At 40.5% G+C, this 16,426-nt stretch overlaps 1 protein-coding gene across 4 annotated transcripts in view; it reads left to right on the forward strand.

Moving 5' to 3' along the window:
* spata6l (spermatogenesis associated 6-like) overlaps nucleotides 1-13,256 on the forward strand; it is a 20,891-nt gene extending 7,635 nt beyond the window's left edge. For all 4 annotated transcript variants that reach the window (XM_039823464.1, XM_039823466.1, XM_039823465.1 and 1 more), the window contains exons 3-13: nucleotides 552-600; nucleotides 1,048-1,089; nucleotides 2,042-2,166; nucleotides 2,385-2,477; nucleotides 3,498-3,749; nucleotides 5,087-5,168; nucleotides 5,400-5,446; nucleotides 10,819-10,940; nucleotides 11,796-11,889; nucleotides 12,710-12,793; nucleotides 13,137-13,256. In XM_039823464.1, the coding sequence (XP_039679398.1) occupies nucleotides 552-600; nucleotides 1,048-1,089; nucleotides 2,042-2,166; nucleotides 2,385-2,477; nucleotides 3,498-3,749; nucleotides 5,087-5,168; nucleotides 5,400-5,446; nucleotides 10,819-10,940; nucleotides 11,796-11,889; nucleotides 12,710-12,775 (972 nt within the window). In that variant the 3' untranslated portion in view covers nucleotides 12,776-12,793; nucleotides 13,137-13,256. The remainder of the gene's footprint in view (nucleotides 1-551; nucleotides 601-1,047; nucleotides 1,090-2,041; nucleotides 2,167-2,384; nucleotides 2,478-3,497; nucleotides 3,750-5,086; nucleotides 5,169-5,399; nucleotides 5,447-10,818; nucleotides 10,941-11,795; nucleotides 11,890-12,709; nucleotides 12,794-13,136) is intronic.
* Nucleotides 13,257-16,426: the final 3,170 nt, after the last annotated feature.

Consider the following 16,426-nt stretch of genomic DNA (forward strand, 5'->3'; position numbering starts at 1 on the left):
AGGATTATGGAGGCCACTGTGCTCTTAGGAACCTCAAGTGCTGCAGAAATTCTTTTGTAACCTTGGCCAGATCTGTGCCTTGCCACAATTCTGTCTCTGAGCTCCTTGGGCAGTTCCTTCGACCTCATGATTCTCATTTGCTCTGACATGCACTGTGAGCTGTAAGGTCTTATATAGACAGGTGTGTGCCTTTCCTAATCAAGTCCAATCAGTTTAATTAAAAACAGCAGGACTCCAATGAAGGAGTAGAACCATCTCAAGGAGGATCAGAAGAAATGGACAGCATGTGAGTTAAATATGAGTGTCACAGCAAAGGGTCTGAATACTTATGACCATGTGATATTTCAGTTTTTCTTTTTTAATAAATTTGCAAAAATTTCTACATTTCTGTTTTTTTCTGTCAAGATGGGGTGCTGAGTGTACATTAATGAGAAATAAAATGAACTTTTTTGATTTTAGCAAATGGCTGCAATGAAACAAAGAGTGAACAATTTAAAGGGGTCCAAATACTTTCTGTACCCACTGTATATATATATTTTGTTTCTGTCTAGATTTTCAGGCATGCAGTTGACCCTGGAGACATCGCTGTAATGCTGGAGTGTAAGTTACTTCATATTTGGTTGTATACAGTTATACTGTCTGTGCCAGATACTGTAATACATAATAAACTGATGTGGTGGCATACTCATATTTGATGACATTTGAAAATGTTTTGTGTTCGGGTACAATCATGACCGATGTCCTAACAAATAATTAGGTTGTTTGCCATTTTCTACCAAAATAGCCTCTTTTTTAAAATCTGTCACCCCTATCTGCCCTATCGAAACAGTCTCTGACGCCACCCTGCCCTCTTTGACGAGTGGCCCACAATGCAATAGTGCCATGCCAAAGATAAGAGCCGGCAAAAACAAAAAAGTCTGAAACTTTTGCGGCGAGGGCTGTCTCTGGTTCATACCTTTGTGGCACTGTGGCATTGTGGGTCTCTCATGGTGTCATGTTAATGATTTTTGTCTACTGCTATGTGTATTTATTTCCCATTCTCCTCAGATGAGATGGTCACAATTGAACTGGTGCAGCTGATCCCTCCAGGTGAGGTTGTGTATTTTTCGTAATCATATATATATATATACCTATGTATTACTGCAGACACTTTAACTTAAACCTTACGAAAGTGGAAGAATTTGTTGTCCAACTGCCCATTAAAAGGATTCCAGCCAGAATAAGCCAATGTTGTTTGGAAACCACAGAATAATGTTATTTTTAACATTATTCTGTGGTTTCCAAAAAGTGAGTGTATGAAAATACATTTCTGGGTATGATTCTTGTTCACCAAATCAGCTGGACACCCCATATTAAACATGTGAGAGCAAAAGTAGCACAGCGTGTTGGTGTAATGGAGAAAGCAAGGCACGGTCTGAATGAGAGGGCACTTTATATTCTCTATATTAAAGTATGGGGCAACCCCTAAAAAAACACCTCACAATAATTAAGCATGCTACAAAAAAATCATTCGGAGAATAAACAATAAAAACTAAACAGACATCATGAACACACCAATGTACATTATTTAAAAAAAATTACACACCTTAAATTTTAAGGATCTGGTAGAATTGAAGACTGCACAAATAATATTTTTTTTTTATTTGTGGGTTCGGTAGTATGTACTGTAATTATATAATGCAATTTCAAAACAAAAGATACATTATTGATATTAATATTATTATTATTATTATATAATTACAGAAGTGAGGAAGGAGAGTGTAAATGTCCCTGATGTTGTTGGTGCTTGATAGAGTATGACTTCATTTGGAATAGTATTTTAGTATTATTGAACATGACCTGTTTAGTTTATCTTATTGGATTTGGCACATGTCTGTGGTAAAGATTGGGGGTTTGAATGCGTCTACTGTGTGTTATATTAACAATTGTTTTGTTGTTATGACTACTTTTTGTTATTTTTGGTATTCATTTTTTTTCTCCAATCGTTTGAAATAAAGATGACCTTTGTCCTAGTGTAACAGACGTGTGGTTGTGTTTGCAGCGGCGGACACTCTGGCCTGCTTTGAAGAAGATGCTCGGCGTTTCTTATTCCCAGAGCCCAAACTGGTTCCCTCCTCCTCTGGAGTGGATCGAGAGGTTCTGATGACCCGAGCACCTCACTTTCCAGTAGGTCCAACTTTGACACATTAAAGTGTGCAGTGATGTTGTCTATTTCCAGCACGTGTAGCCTGTTGACATTCTTTTTTAGGGCATGATCACATTTTCTGGACCACAGGTCTCGGACCCAGTAGCAGGGAATTATAAGTGATGAGTGACTAGAAGACTGATCTTTGCAGTTTAATATGATTATGGTACAAATATTTCCTCTCCTTTCTGTTCCCCAGGGTATCGCTCCACGGTTGGAGTTTTCCACCAAAACGACCATCACTGAGTGCCCTGCTGATGCTCTGATCAACATTTACCCCAATGTACCTATGGTAAAGATTATATGACGTAGCTTAAAATGTATGTAGAGTATGCATAATAAATCCAACTGCATCATAATATATCAGACGCAACACCATTAACCAAATTAGATTTTATGTCAGCAGCAAACCCATACATGATACAAGTCCCCCTCCCAGTGACTTTTAATGGGTTCCTTGAATTCAATAATTTTATCAATAATTATTATACATTTATAGTGCTTTTTTAAAAACAAACAAAAATATATAGTACATGAAATCAAAGAAAAAAGAATACCCTGTATTGTTTTAGTTTACATTTTGCAAATTGAAACCAGTGTATCCATGGATGTACAGGCAACTAAAAACAGGCAAGTTCTGCAGCTATAATAAGGAGCATCTTTTATCTATGATCTCTGTTATTCACAATGGACATCAGATATAATATAAAAGCGTATGTCACAGTGAATCTAAGAATATGTGTACCATGTCTTTGTGTGTTCATATTCAACTGACATGTGACTTTGGGAAGGAGTGCCATGTTTGAAGCAAATTGCAGCAGAGTTAATGTTCCGTTACTGCCTTTTTGTGTGTCACAGCCACTGCTGCAACTGCTAACCGTGGAGAAAAGTGTGCGCAAAATCAGCGGGTCAAACATCATCATATATATATAGTATATAAGAAGATATTTGTTGTGTTTTTTTGATCATCGGCATACACTCCCTTTGCCCTGACACAGTATCTTTGCCTCATGTCTGGCCCTCTGAAGACCTTCTTGGCTGCTGAATTCTGAACAGAGACAGGAATACAGTAGTAGTCAAAGACAAAGGCTTAGAAAACCCTTTGATATCTCTCATGGACAAAAAAAGGATTTTATTTTGGAGACAATCTTTTTACCTGCAGAAACCATGAGCAGACAACTCCCTTGACCTGCAACTCAAAATGAATATTTTAATCAAATGTAACACCTGTGCTTCTTGCAGAAGTTTGGCAGCTAGAAAGCCCATTTTTAGGATGTGGATAATTTTGAGACATCCACTCTCTTGTTTCCAGAGGCCAGTGATGAAGAGGAACAGGAAAGCCTCGAGCAGACCCAGGAGCTCTTCTCCTCAGAGGAAACAACCTCAAACCCTTGGAAGGAGACAAGGCGGCAGGGCGTACAGGGGACGACACGGCGGCACCAGGTCACCATCATACATCTCCAGATCCCAGTCCCTGTCCCCTGTCAGAGCTGACACACAGCGCCTGGCCCGGCTCAGTCTGGACTCTGGAACTGACTGGGACACAGCTAGCACCTCCCAGCCTGTAAGCACACACAGCACAGTTTGATTCCAAAATTGCCAAAAGATTTTAAAAAACTGGCCATCATTTCCAGCCACTAGATGGCAGAGAAGAGCTAGGTTAGGTACAGGAGTTATTTCTACAGCACTGGGCTTTTTTTAATAACTTTGATCTAATACAATTATCACTCTCACCTCTCTCCTCTCTGATGTAATGTTATGTATCACCTGTGAGAAGGTTGGAGAGTCCGTTGCAAAATGCATCTGTTTGCCAGAAGCAAACCAGCAGTTCCTGTTAGCAGAGACTGACAACTAGCCTATCGACGCTTAAAATTACAGCAACAGCTGCTAAAAACACCACTACCACAGCACAGTCCTCTCTACCCAACGGACAGCCACACTTTCTCCGCTTAAAATTACGGCAACAGCCGCTAAAAAAAGCGCAGTTACTATACTGGCATTAGCATTGTTGTCAGAAAAAGCTTAGCATGTTTCCTTAATTTCTGATGACATATTGTGGTCATGTTTGGATTTAATACAGTAAATATATTTCATATTGCACGATTGCACCTTTAAACCTCAGTTGGCTATTTGCTTGGGCGTTTAGCGTTTGTTAATATCTAACAAACGTCAGATATTATATTGCATAAAAGTCTAGTCTAAAAATGGCATAGCAACCTGTGCTTTAAAAAATATATATATAAAAATCGAGAATCGAATCATGACCTTAGAATCGAAAATGAAATGGAATCGAGGATTTGGAGAATCGTGACACTCCTACTAGCTACAATTTGCCACTAAAAGCTACAGGTCATATCAGACCAAGTAAGGCCACAACAGCAAACCCCTGAACTGGTTATAAATTAAACTTTTCATTTGTTAGACAAATATTTTGTTATTTCTTAATTCAAAGGTTATGTAGCCTGTAGTTCCTGATTCTGTTGTGGCATCCAGTTGTGCCAGTTTTCACCCATTTCGATGTTTTATTAACTGGGGGAAGTCTCAAACCAACTGAACTGGGAGGATATATGGGGATTCATATTGTATACCAAAACTAAAATAAGGAAGTGTGTGTTAAAAATAATATTCCACAACTCTTTTTTTTTTTTTTAAGAGAAAATGCCATTTGTGCTGCTCTCCATTGCTAATTATTATTATTATTATCTTAAGCTAGTCACACCCATTTCAGGAAACATTATATCTGCTGTTCGGAACACCTATTATATGACTTGTCTCCTATATTCTTATCACAATAAAATGGTCCAACCTCTTTGCCAAGAGAGCTACAGCCCTGTTTGTGTACATCCTGCAGCAGTTTGACCTGCAGGCCTGCTTATTGTGTCATTCTTCTCCTGCATGTAGATGCTGCCTTTGTGGCCTGGAGCCAGTCGCTCCGCTGTGTTTACCAAATCCTCTTCACCTTTGACCAGGTCTTCATCAACAGGTAGAAATCCTCATATAATGCTGCTTTGATGCTACTAAACATGGATTACAGTCTCAAACAACCTACCGTAAAAGCTTGTAAAGTTTTTTATTTTTATTTTATTGTTATACTGCTCTGTTGACATGATGTTAGTTTGATGATAAAAACCTACTCACAGTTAGTTTCTATTGCTCAATAAATGCTAATCTGTTGTCACTCAAAAACAATTTCCCCTCTTTTTGGCGGTACCAGTGAGATATTCTCCAACTGGCAGAAGCAAAACCTTATCCAATGGTTTGGTAAGATCACAATTATTTTGTTATTATTTGGCCTCTTAAACAGAAGGTAATGGGGTTTATCAGATGAAGTACAGAGCTGGAGTCAGGATGTGGTTAGCCTAGCTTAGCATAAAGACTGGAAGCAGGGGGGAACAGCTGTCCAGTCCAAAGTTCAAAAATACACCTACCAACACACTCACTAATTAAGACACATCTTATTTAAAGGTCCCATGACATGGTGCTCTTTGGATGCTTTTATATAGACCTTAGTGGTCCCCTAATACTGTATCTGAAGTCTCTTTTATATAGACCTTAGTGGTCCCCTAATACTGTATCTGAAGTCTCTTTTATATAGACCTTAGTGGTCCACTAATACTGTATCTGAAGTCTCTTTTATATAGACCTTAGTGGTCCACTAATACTGTATCTGAAGTCTCTTTTATATAGACCTTAGTGGTCCCCTAATACTCTATCTGAAGTATCTTTTATATAGATCTTAGTGGTCCCCTAATACTGTATCTGAAGTCTCTTTTATATAGACCTTAGTGGTCCCCTAATACTGTATCTGAAGTCTCTTTATATAGACCTTAGTGGTCCCCTAATACTGTATATGAAGTCTCTTTTATATAGACCTTAGTGGTCCCCTAATACTGTATCTGAAGTCTCTTTTATATAGGCCTTAGTGGTCCCCTAATACTGTATATGAAGTCTCTTTTATATAGACCTTAGTGGTCCCCTAATACTCTATCTGAAGTCTCTTTTATATAGACCTTAGTGGTCCCCTAATACTGTATCTGAAGTCTCTTTTATATAGGCCTTACTGGTCCCCTAATACTGTATCTGAAGTCTCTTTTATATAGACCTTAGTGGTCCACTAATACTGTATCTGAAGTCTCTTTTATATAGACCTTGGTGGTCCCCTAATACTCTATCTGAAGTATCTTTTATATAGGCCTTAGAGGTCCCCTAATACTGTATCTGAAGTCTCTTTTATATAGACCTTAGTGGTCCCCTAATACTGTATCTGAAGTCTCTTTTATATAGACCTTAGTGGTCCCCTAATACTGTATCTGAAGTCTCTTTTATATAGGCCTTTGTGGTCCCCTAATACTGTATATGAAGTCTCTTTTATATAGACCTTAGTGGTCCCCTAATGCTGTATCTGAAGTCTCTTTTATATAGACCTTAGTGGTCCCCTAATACTCTATCTGAAGTCTCTTTTATATAGACCTTAGTGGTCCCCTAATACTGTATCTGAAGTCTCTTTTATATAGGCCTTAGTGGTCCCCTAATACTGTATCTGAAGTCTCTTTTATATAGACCTTAGTGGTCCCCTAATACTGTATCTGAAGTCTCTTTTATATAGACCTTAGTGGTCCCCTAATACTGTATCTGAAGTCTCTTTTATATAGGCCTTAGTGGTCCCCTAATACTGTATCTGAAGTCTCTTTTATATAGGCCTTAGTGGTCCCCTAATACTGTATCTGAAGTCTCTTTTATATAGACCTTAGTGGTCCCCTAATACTGTATCTGAAGTCTCTTTTATATAGGCCTTAGTGGTCCCCTAATACTGTATCTGAAGTCTCTTTTATATAGACCTTAGTGGTCCCCTAATACTGTATCTGAAGTCTCTTTTATATAGACCTTAGTGGTCCCCTAATACTGTATCTGAAGTCTCTTTTATATAGGCCTTAGTGGTCCCCTAATGCTGTATCTGAAGTCTCTTTTATATAGGCCTTAGTGGTCCCCTAATACTGTATCTGAAGTCTCTTTTATATAGACCTTAGTGGTCCCCTAATAGTGTATCTGAAGTCTCTTTCCTGAAATTCAGCCTTGGTGCAGAATTACAGCCACTAGAGCCAGTCCCACAATGAGCTTTCCTTAGGATGTGCCATTTCTGTGTCTGTAGCTATTGAGGAGGAGAGTGGGGGGGCAAGGTGGAGGGTGGGGGTGTGGCCTTGACCAACTGCCACTTTGCTCATTTGAAAGCCATGATGTCTCTCTCTCTCTCTCATGGGTGGGCCAAATTCTCTGGGTGGGCAAAGCAGAGAAAGGGGAGGTAACCTTGCTCCTTATGACCTTATAAGGAGAAGATTCCTGATTGGCCCATCTGAGCTTTCATTTTCTCAAAGGCAGAGCAGGATACCCAGGGCTTGGTTTACACCTATCACCATTTCTAGCCACTGAGGGACCATAGGCAGGCAGGGGGAACTCATATTAATGTTAAAAAACCTCATAAAGTGACATTTTCATGCCATGGGACCTAAAATAAACTGAAATGTGAATACAAAGATTACATTATTACAGTATTTGTGGTTTTTATTGAACACACTGTTCTGCTACTTCTGTGCAGTGTCTTGGTTTTGGTCTCGCTGACACCAACCTAACTGTGATACTAAGGGCGCTGACACACCAGGCCGATTATCGGCCGTGGGACAGTCTGGCGAGGTCAGTGACTCAAATCTTTTCGGTGTGTCCCGTGCCGTCGTCCGTCATGTTCGGTCAGCGGCAGGGCAGTCGGGACTCACCCGGACTACAGTCTCTCAAAATCTGACGAAAATCTTTTTAACTGACCTTTGTTGAGCTGAAATGAAGACAGATTCAGCAACTGCACGGCCTATTTCTCTCTATAAATGTTTTCAGAAACACGTTTCAGTGAACTATTTTAGTACAATATGAGATCGTATTCTGAACGGCCGCCATGACAGTCTGGCTTTGAATTTCCGGAGAAAACAAAACCATGTGACGCGTTCGTCCAATCAGCTGCCGGTTTTCGGCAATATGTGTCTACACCTTAAGACGTCAGCAGTTGTTCGCCAAAAAATAGTTCCAGCATCTTAACTTCCGCTAAATCACAAAATAGTAATTTTTACATTTCTGTTTGTGTACAGAGTAAACAAACGGGATGCAACATGTTGTTCGGTGAGCTTTAGAAGATGTATTCCTGAACTTTGGATCAGAGCCAGCTGTCTACGCCTGCTTCTATTCTTTATGCTAAGCTAGGCTACCCACATACTGCCTCTAGCTCTGTACTTAAAGTCACGGACATAAGATTGATAATCATTTTCTCACCTCACTCTTGGAAAGAAAGCAAACCGGCAAATGTCCAAACAAGTTCAAATCTATTCCTTAAAGACACAACCTGGGACTGAAAGGATTAACTCCAGAAAAGCTAAATCTAGCTACTTTTTTGACGAAGATGTGTAATGTTTTTATACACAAGCCTTAATCTGAATTATAGGGGGACATGCTAATTTTCTGATAGCAACTATTATTTTGTTGCTATATTATTGTTCAGAATGTCGACTACAGAACCATACCAACCATTTGAGTCAAAGTAACAATACAGTGGAAAAATACAAGTAAAACGAGTAAAAGTCCTGCATTCAGAATAGTATTCAAGTAAAACTACAACAGTATTTCAGTCAGGAGAGACTTAGATGCAGATATGCAAAGGTTTATTTGTACATATACATAATATGAAATGTACAGAGTCTTTGGAGATTAGACTCCATCGTTATAAAATAATTTTTAAAGGGGTCGAGAAACCAAGACATATCCCCCCGATGGAGTCTAGACACTGGTGGTGGTGGTGGTGGTGGTGATGGTGGTGGTGAAGGAGCCTGAAGACCGGACCGAAGGAGTCGATGGGAGCGGTTAGCCGGAGGAAGACCCAGGGTGCCGTGGGTGACGGTGACTGGAGGTGGAAGGGGGGAGGAGGAGGGTCGCACTCTTTGCCTGAAAGACAGCTGACAGCAGCAGAGGGAAGAACAGATTTAAATCAGGGATGTCATGCTGTGATTGGCTCGTGAAATACATGGCCGATTCTGACTGATTTAACTGAGAAGTGAACGCCTCGAACCAGCTGATCAGTTTTAGGAGGAGAGAGAGAGGTGATTAAGTTTAGAAGTCTTCCTGAAAGAATTTGCGCGGAGCTTCATTAGATTAGATTAGATTAGATTCCATTTTATTGTCATGAGTGCAGAGTACAAGTACAAAAACAACCAAATGCAGTTTGCGTCCAATCAGAAGTGCAAAAAGAGCAGAAAAGCACAATGCGATATACAAAATATAGACGGGTATAGACAGGTGGTGCATAGACAGGACAAGAAATATAGAGCAGTGTAGACAGTAGTATACAGTTATAATAGTAGTAAGAATAATATAGATATATGCAGTGTATTAACAGAATATATTATAAGAAAAACAGAATAAATATGGATATTCGGTATGAACCATATAGACAGATATGAACAATATGTACAGCTATGTGCAGTGTGGTAACAGTACCATTGTAGTGCAGAAACAGTAACATTATAAGAGTAGTAAGAATAAGTGTATGTGCAGGATGAATAGTATGAAGAGCAGTAGAATATGGCTATGTATAAGTGGAGTTACAGTATGTACATTTGTAAATAAATAGGACACTATGGGTGGGATAGGGGGGTTGGGGGCTTAGTTGGTTGGTTGTCACTGGAATGCAGAGCTAGAGTTCAGTAGGGTGACGGCCGCAGGAAAGAAGCTTCCTCTGAACCTGCTGGTTCGGGTGCGGAGAGACCTGAGACGCCTCCCGGAGGGGAGTGGGGTGACCAGTCTGTGGTTGGGGGTGAGAACAGCCTTTGATGATGCTGCGCACCTTACGCAAGCATCGCATGCCCTGGATGGCCTCTATGGAGGGGAGTGAGGAACCGGTGATGCGTTGGGCAGTTTTCACCACCCTCTGCAGTGCTTTCCGGTCGTGGGCAGAGCAGTTGCCGTACCAGACTGTGATGCTCTCGATGGTGCAGCGGTAGAAGTTCACCAGGATCTTAGGGGACATGTGGACCTTCTTGAGTTTCCTCAGAGATAAGATAACAGTCCCCCGGATGGATCTATTGTGCCACGTATTGAAAGGGGACCCCTATTAACTGTTTCACCGCTGAACGGCATGCTGGGCTCTCCGTCGCTCACTACAGTACATTCAAGAACAGATGAAGAAAGAAAGACCGGAGATTCAAAGCTACAGCGGTGTGACTTTCAGAATGAACACTTTTTTTCCCAGGAATTACCTTGTCCCAAATAGCTAGCTGTTATCAAATTACGTGTCTACTCTAGCACTGCTATGGGATGCAATTGTCATGGCAGGTGTATTCCTCAGGACCCAAAAAAGTGCAGCGTTGATTGTAAAGTTGTCTGGATGAGCGGTTCTGGAGAATCGGTCCATTCCCAACAGGCACTGCTAGTGTACATCATAGATTAGGTTGTCAGAAATGACTGATTGAGCCTTTAATAACTGCAATTGAGACCAGCAATAGAGAGTGAAATACATCAATTGCTGAGGTGCAGATGCATTAATTAAATTTGATAGTGAAAGAAACCAATAGAAAGTAACCTGTCTCTGCTTCAATTGACAGGTTGGAGGGTTACCAGAAGACGACTCCAGCTCTTCAGAAACACATGACCCCCTTGACCACCACCAAGGTCCTGACCCCTCAGGGCTGTGGCGGTCTTATAGGGAACAGGCCAGGCACAGCAGGTCTTTTTCTTGAATAGTTTTACTCATTACACATAATATAATCATGTACCTCATTACAAAGAGAATGTAATCAAAACAATATCAAAGTGATAACAACGCTTTCCCAATAACTGCACAAGTTAAATAAAGACGCAGTCATTAAATGAGCTTTGAAGCTGTTGGAAAACGATTTACTTCCATCTTGATGAAGTTAAGCTAGCAGTTTTCCTGTTTTTCAAGTGTTCGTGCTAAGCTACGTGGAAGTCCGGGTAAAGCAAAATCAGGGATTGATTTTCTAAACACATTATCCATAACTGTGTGTGCTACTGGGTTAGCTGCTAATGATAATTTGTTGCTGTGGAGCGACACTCTTTCTTCAGCTCGGTAGGTGTGTGCTACCTTTTTATTATATGTGCTAGGCTAGCAAACTAACACAGCTGCAACAAGAGTCTGTCGATGCACAGCGGCCCATTGCAGCGGCTTGTTCTTGGGCTTAGTGCCGCCCCCCCCCCCCCAGCATCTCAGAGCAGAGAGAACTGATTATTGTTTCCATGATTTTGAAACCTAAATTTAATATACTTGCCAATTGTTTTAGGCATTCAAATGTCGTGGTTAATAACGCATTTTTGTGTGGTGTGACAGACTTAGAACACATTTCATTTTGCTCTACCAGGACTTTAAACACATCATGGACTGACAGTGTCGCTGTAATAGTTGCACAGGGATTATGAATATCACACCTTTCATCTGACTTTGAGTTTTATTGCAAACAAGTGTATGCAGATGACACTGGGATGTTCATTAGTCAAGCAAGTAATGATGACAAACAAAATGTCACTCAAGCTGAAGTTCCCTGACTGTTGGTTTGATGTTCAGGTCTCAGTCCAGCTCTCACAGAGAATGGGAAGAGGTCCAAGAGCGTGTTCGGGGACTCCTTACGACACCAAAAGCTGTACGCCGACTTGCCTATGTAAGTAATACATAACGTTAGACTCCATGTTAGATATCACAGCATCAGCATGGGTTTCAGTCTACTGTTAGACTTGCTACCATTTATACAGGCAACTACATGTCTATGTGTTCAGCTATTACAATATCCAGTTATAGTTGTCTAATAGGAATGTTAGCTTCTTTTGCCCTTATTGGCCACTTTCAGTGGGCTCTTGGAATTTGTGGTCATCTGAATAAGACATTCCTTTAAAACTTATTCTCCATTAAAAAAAAAAAAAATCTTATTTTTAATTCTTAAAGAAATTCACTTCAACTGCAGCAGAAACCAGGCCTTTATTTGAAACAGGCCTATTTTAGAGAGATTCCTTTATTTTTTACTTTCCCTGTTTCATAAATTTATCTTAACATATTTCAGTAAGAAGCCTCCTTGTTTTCTGACCTGGTTCTTTTTTAATTTGATATTAATGCAATCTAAATACTTCCTCCATGGCTTTGGTGTTGCACTGATGAAATTAGTGCTGTGATATTTACCATGAACTATTATCTGTATGTCGTAAAGGTTATTTCTCCCCTCCCCCCTTCTTTTACGTGGCCTTAATTAGTGACCAGCCTTTATTTGCTCTCGCTACTATTATTTGAATACTGGCTTCTATTTGAAAATGTAATGCAAAGATAATACTTTTAGGTAAGTTTCTTATTTGTAGTTTATATTTGAAGGCAAACTTGTCCCTGTGAGTTTTATCACAATTCTGCTACTTTAATGCATAAATAGCAAGAATGCACTGAAGATCACAAGTAAAGGATACCGCAAAGAGAATATGACTGGTATTGTGTTTTAGGGGGCCACACACTCCGAGGTAGACAGGGTTTTAGCCAGGAGGTCCATCTCTCCAGGTCCACCGTGATGACCTGGCCAGACTCTGGTGAGGTGATTTCAGGAACCTTGTTCTGTTTTTTTTCCCCCGACAAAATTTTGTTAACTGGCTCTGTATTCACTGTTCTTATATTGCTTGTGTTGTTCTGTTGGTCTGTCTGTTGTAAAGTTGTAATTAAATTTACTTTCTTGGGTTTCCCAAAAGGGGTCATTCCAGGCGTATGTTTATTTTATTATTTGCAAAAATTATTATTATTATTGTACACTCACTGTTGTACAAATGCCAATTAGGACCCCCCCACCCCTTCTGAGGCAACAAAGCTGCAAAAAAGCCCCAAATTGTATTTCTGTTATTATACTTGTATGATGTCTGTCTTTTTCTTCTCCTTTAGGGAAAGAGACTATCACCTTGCCAGGTGTCTTCGTGTGTGTGTGTGTGTGTGTGTGTGTGTGTGTGTGTGTGTGTGTGTGTGTGTGTGTGTGTGTGTGTGTGTGAGACATCTATACATCACATTATGCCATGTTGTGGATTGAAATAAAAGTAAAATATGGCCCTGTTTTAACCTGGTTTTAATTCAATTCAATTCAATTCAATTTTATTTATAGTATCAAATCATAACAGAGTTATCTCAAGACACTTTTCAGATAGAGTAGGTCTAGACCACACTCTATAAATTCCAAAACCCCAACAATTACAGTAATTCCCTCAAGAGCAAGCATTAGCAGTGGCTATTGCAACAGTGGCGAGGAAAAACTCCCTTTTAGGAAGAAACCTCGGCAGACCCAGACTCTTGGTAGGCGGTGTCTGACGGGGCCGGTTGGGGGTGTGATGAACAGTGACAAATAATAGTCACATTAAAGATAATGGAACAGTGACTTCGAAGGTCATCGTGGAAGTTCATTTCATAGCAGGTCACATCGTGTCATACCGAGTAGTGCAGTCTCCAATACCGGATCCTGACTACTCTGTGCGTATGAACATCACAGCAGGGCGTTGCAGGATGTAACGTGGCGCTGCAGAGCATGGGTAGATATGGCGGACGCAGCAGGACTCAGCAGGACGTGGCCGGGCATTGCAGGGAATCGCAATGACATAAGGACGCTAGGTTAGTAACAAGCATTTCTGGGACAGGATGCATACAAAATTAACAAATGCAGGAAAGCATGAGGAGATTAAAGAAGAAGGAAAGGAGGAGCCCCCAAACTTCAGATTATGCATGAAAAATCAACATGTAAAAATATCCATTATTAAAATATAAAAATATGTTAGTTCAGTATAACATATCAATGAAAGTATATTGTATTTTGCATTGAAATTATGTTTGTTTTGGGTTCTGTATTCACAGTCTGGGTGTGTGGCTCGGGTGTGACTTTAAGGCCAAACGGACAGAGGAATGCAGGGTATAGGACGGTGATTGCCAAACCTTTTTAAGGCCTGGCCCCCCTTTTGTAGATGCAAATATTTTCTCGCCTTTGTTTTGGTAGTTGTGGTGTTTGGTGCGGCTTCATCGTCTGCTTTGCGTTACCTGGCGGTCCTTTCAAAACAACTCGGCTATGAATTTGCTAGCAGTACTGCAGAACCATGTGTTACGTCTTTTGAGTAGCCATTTGACACACTTCTACTTGTAATTGCTTTACATAATTGTACGTTATTTTCCTTATTATCCTAATTTATTTATCAAATAATTTTTCCAATTCTGAAAGTTTTAGGGCCCTTTTCTTGCACTCAGCGCAATTGCCTTTGTACACCGACGCATGTATCATTCCTATTTTGCACCCGACGCACAGCGGACTTTTCCCTACACAGACGCACCTCGGTAAATTAGGGAATGTATTTGTGAATTCTGTTAAAGAGGCAGAATTATAGTCCATGTTCTCTATGCTACATCCAAGCTGACAAGCTTACATCATGGAGTCCTCTGGTAAATCCCCAGAAGGTCATAAGTAAACTATGTCTGTGGCAATGCAACTCTTTGTGAACTACTGCCATATATCAGAGAAATAGCTCCTCACCGTGACGTTCAGTCATTAAGCTCCCGCTCTGTCGGGAACATTGTGATCTATTGCAGAATGGCTGCTGAAACAGAACTCTATTTTGGGTTTAATAAGCAGTCAAACTATAGGTCTTAGTGACAGTGCAGATTGAACAAATATCTTTAAAAAAACAGACAGTGTGGAACTAGCAGGCGCTGCTGTCTCCAACGACAGTGAAGATGTTGGGTGACTGTAGCTTATAGGGTTTTTCCCATGTTCAGTCCGCTTTAGCCACGGTCGCAATGCCAATTTACTGTTATAAGATTCAACAATGTACATATACATAACCTTCTACCACAATGTCAAAAGGCAAATGTGTTTATACCTGTTCCACTCAATGGCCACTGCTAATACTATTATTATTATTAGTCATAGTTCTATTCTCTTTATTGTTAGTATTATTGCCACTGTTTAATCATGTCATTCCATTATATCCACTGCTATAAATACCCCCCCAGCCGGTTGCGTCACATGGCCGACCACCTAGAGCCAGGTCGTGTCCGAGGTTTCTGCCTGTTAAAAGGATGTTTTTCCTTGCTGCTGTCGCACCAAAGGCATGCTCTTGTGGGAATAGTTGGGTCTCTATAAATTATAGAATGTGGTCTAGACGTAGTAGACGTCTTGTAACACGGAATTGGTCTACTTTTTAAGTTTTTCCGCAGGAAGGGTTGGGTTAAGTAAACATATTTTGCATACACATACTATCTAGAAAGCGGACGAAGATGGATGGATGGATGGATGGATACTATCTAGAAATACAAAACCCGTCATTTAAATAAGACAATGTATTTGTGTATACCCGAAAGTCCTACCAAACTGACTTCAGATCAGCATCTACACAGACACCAACACGCCACGTAATGTCACCCACACATGCACAGGTACGTCACGCTCGGTTACGCTAGGTCAGGTCCAGTCGGGACAGGTCACGACTCGGAGTCGGTGGCGCAGACAGTGAAAGGACAAAGCAACAGGTTGGTTTTTGCATCAGTGACACCCGTAGACTGTATATAATAGAGGTGACACTACAAAGCTATATTTTATATACTGTATCTAATTTCATGAGGCCATTTTAGGACCTAGGTGAAAGAAATGTTCAGGGAAAACTGTTTTTAATGCTGACACACTAAACATTTATGATGTATTACTATACATTTGGCAATAATAGCAATGTTGTTGGAATTAAAAAGCAGTGTATATGGTTTGGCAGTGGCATATTATTAGCTATGGTATTAGGCTATTTTTTGGGCTACTTATTTGGCCATTGGGCTTTTTTCACACACACCAGGCAACCCTGCTTCTGGCTAGACTCATGATTAGCCTGACTAGGTTTCTGAATGATATCAACAATGTCTTCAGCTTGACAGCAAGTTCACGTTCATGTCCACCACCACTTTCGTTGCCCTTAGCTCCACTTTCACCGTCGAAGACTTTCCCCCGCGTCGATATGTGTTTCCCCCTTATCTCTAACCATAACCATGGATGGGGGTGCTTCGCATTTTAACAGGAGGGAAAGACTAAACAACACAGGAGGGGAACACACTTCCACACAACACCGGCAACAGACAAGCGCTCACAATAGGAAGTGGGCGTGTCCGGCAAGCTGAAAAGCCAGACTCTGGCAGTTGTGCTATCGGGGTAAATATGT

This window comes from Perca fluviatilis, chromosome 14, assembly GCF_010015445.1.
Source record: "Perca fluviatilis chromosome 14, GENO_Pfluv_1.0, whole genome shotgun sequence".
Lineage (NCBI taxonomy): Eukaryota > Metazoa > Chordata > Actinopteri > Perciformes > Percidae > Perca > Perca fluviatilis.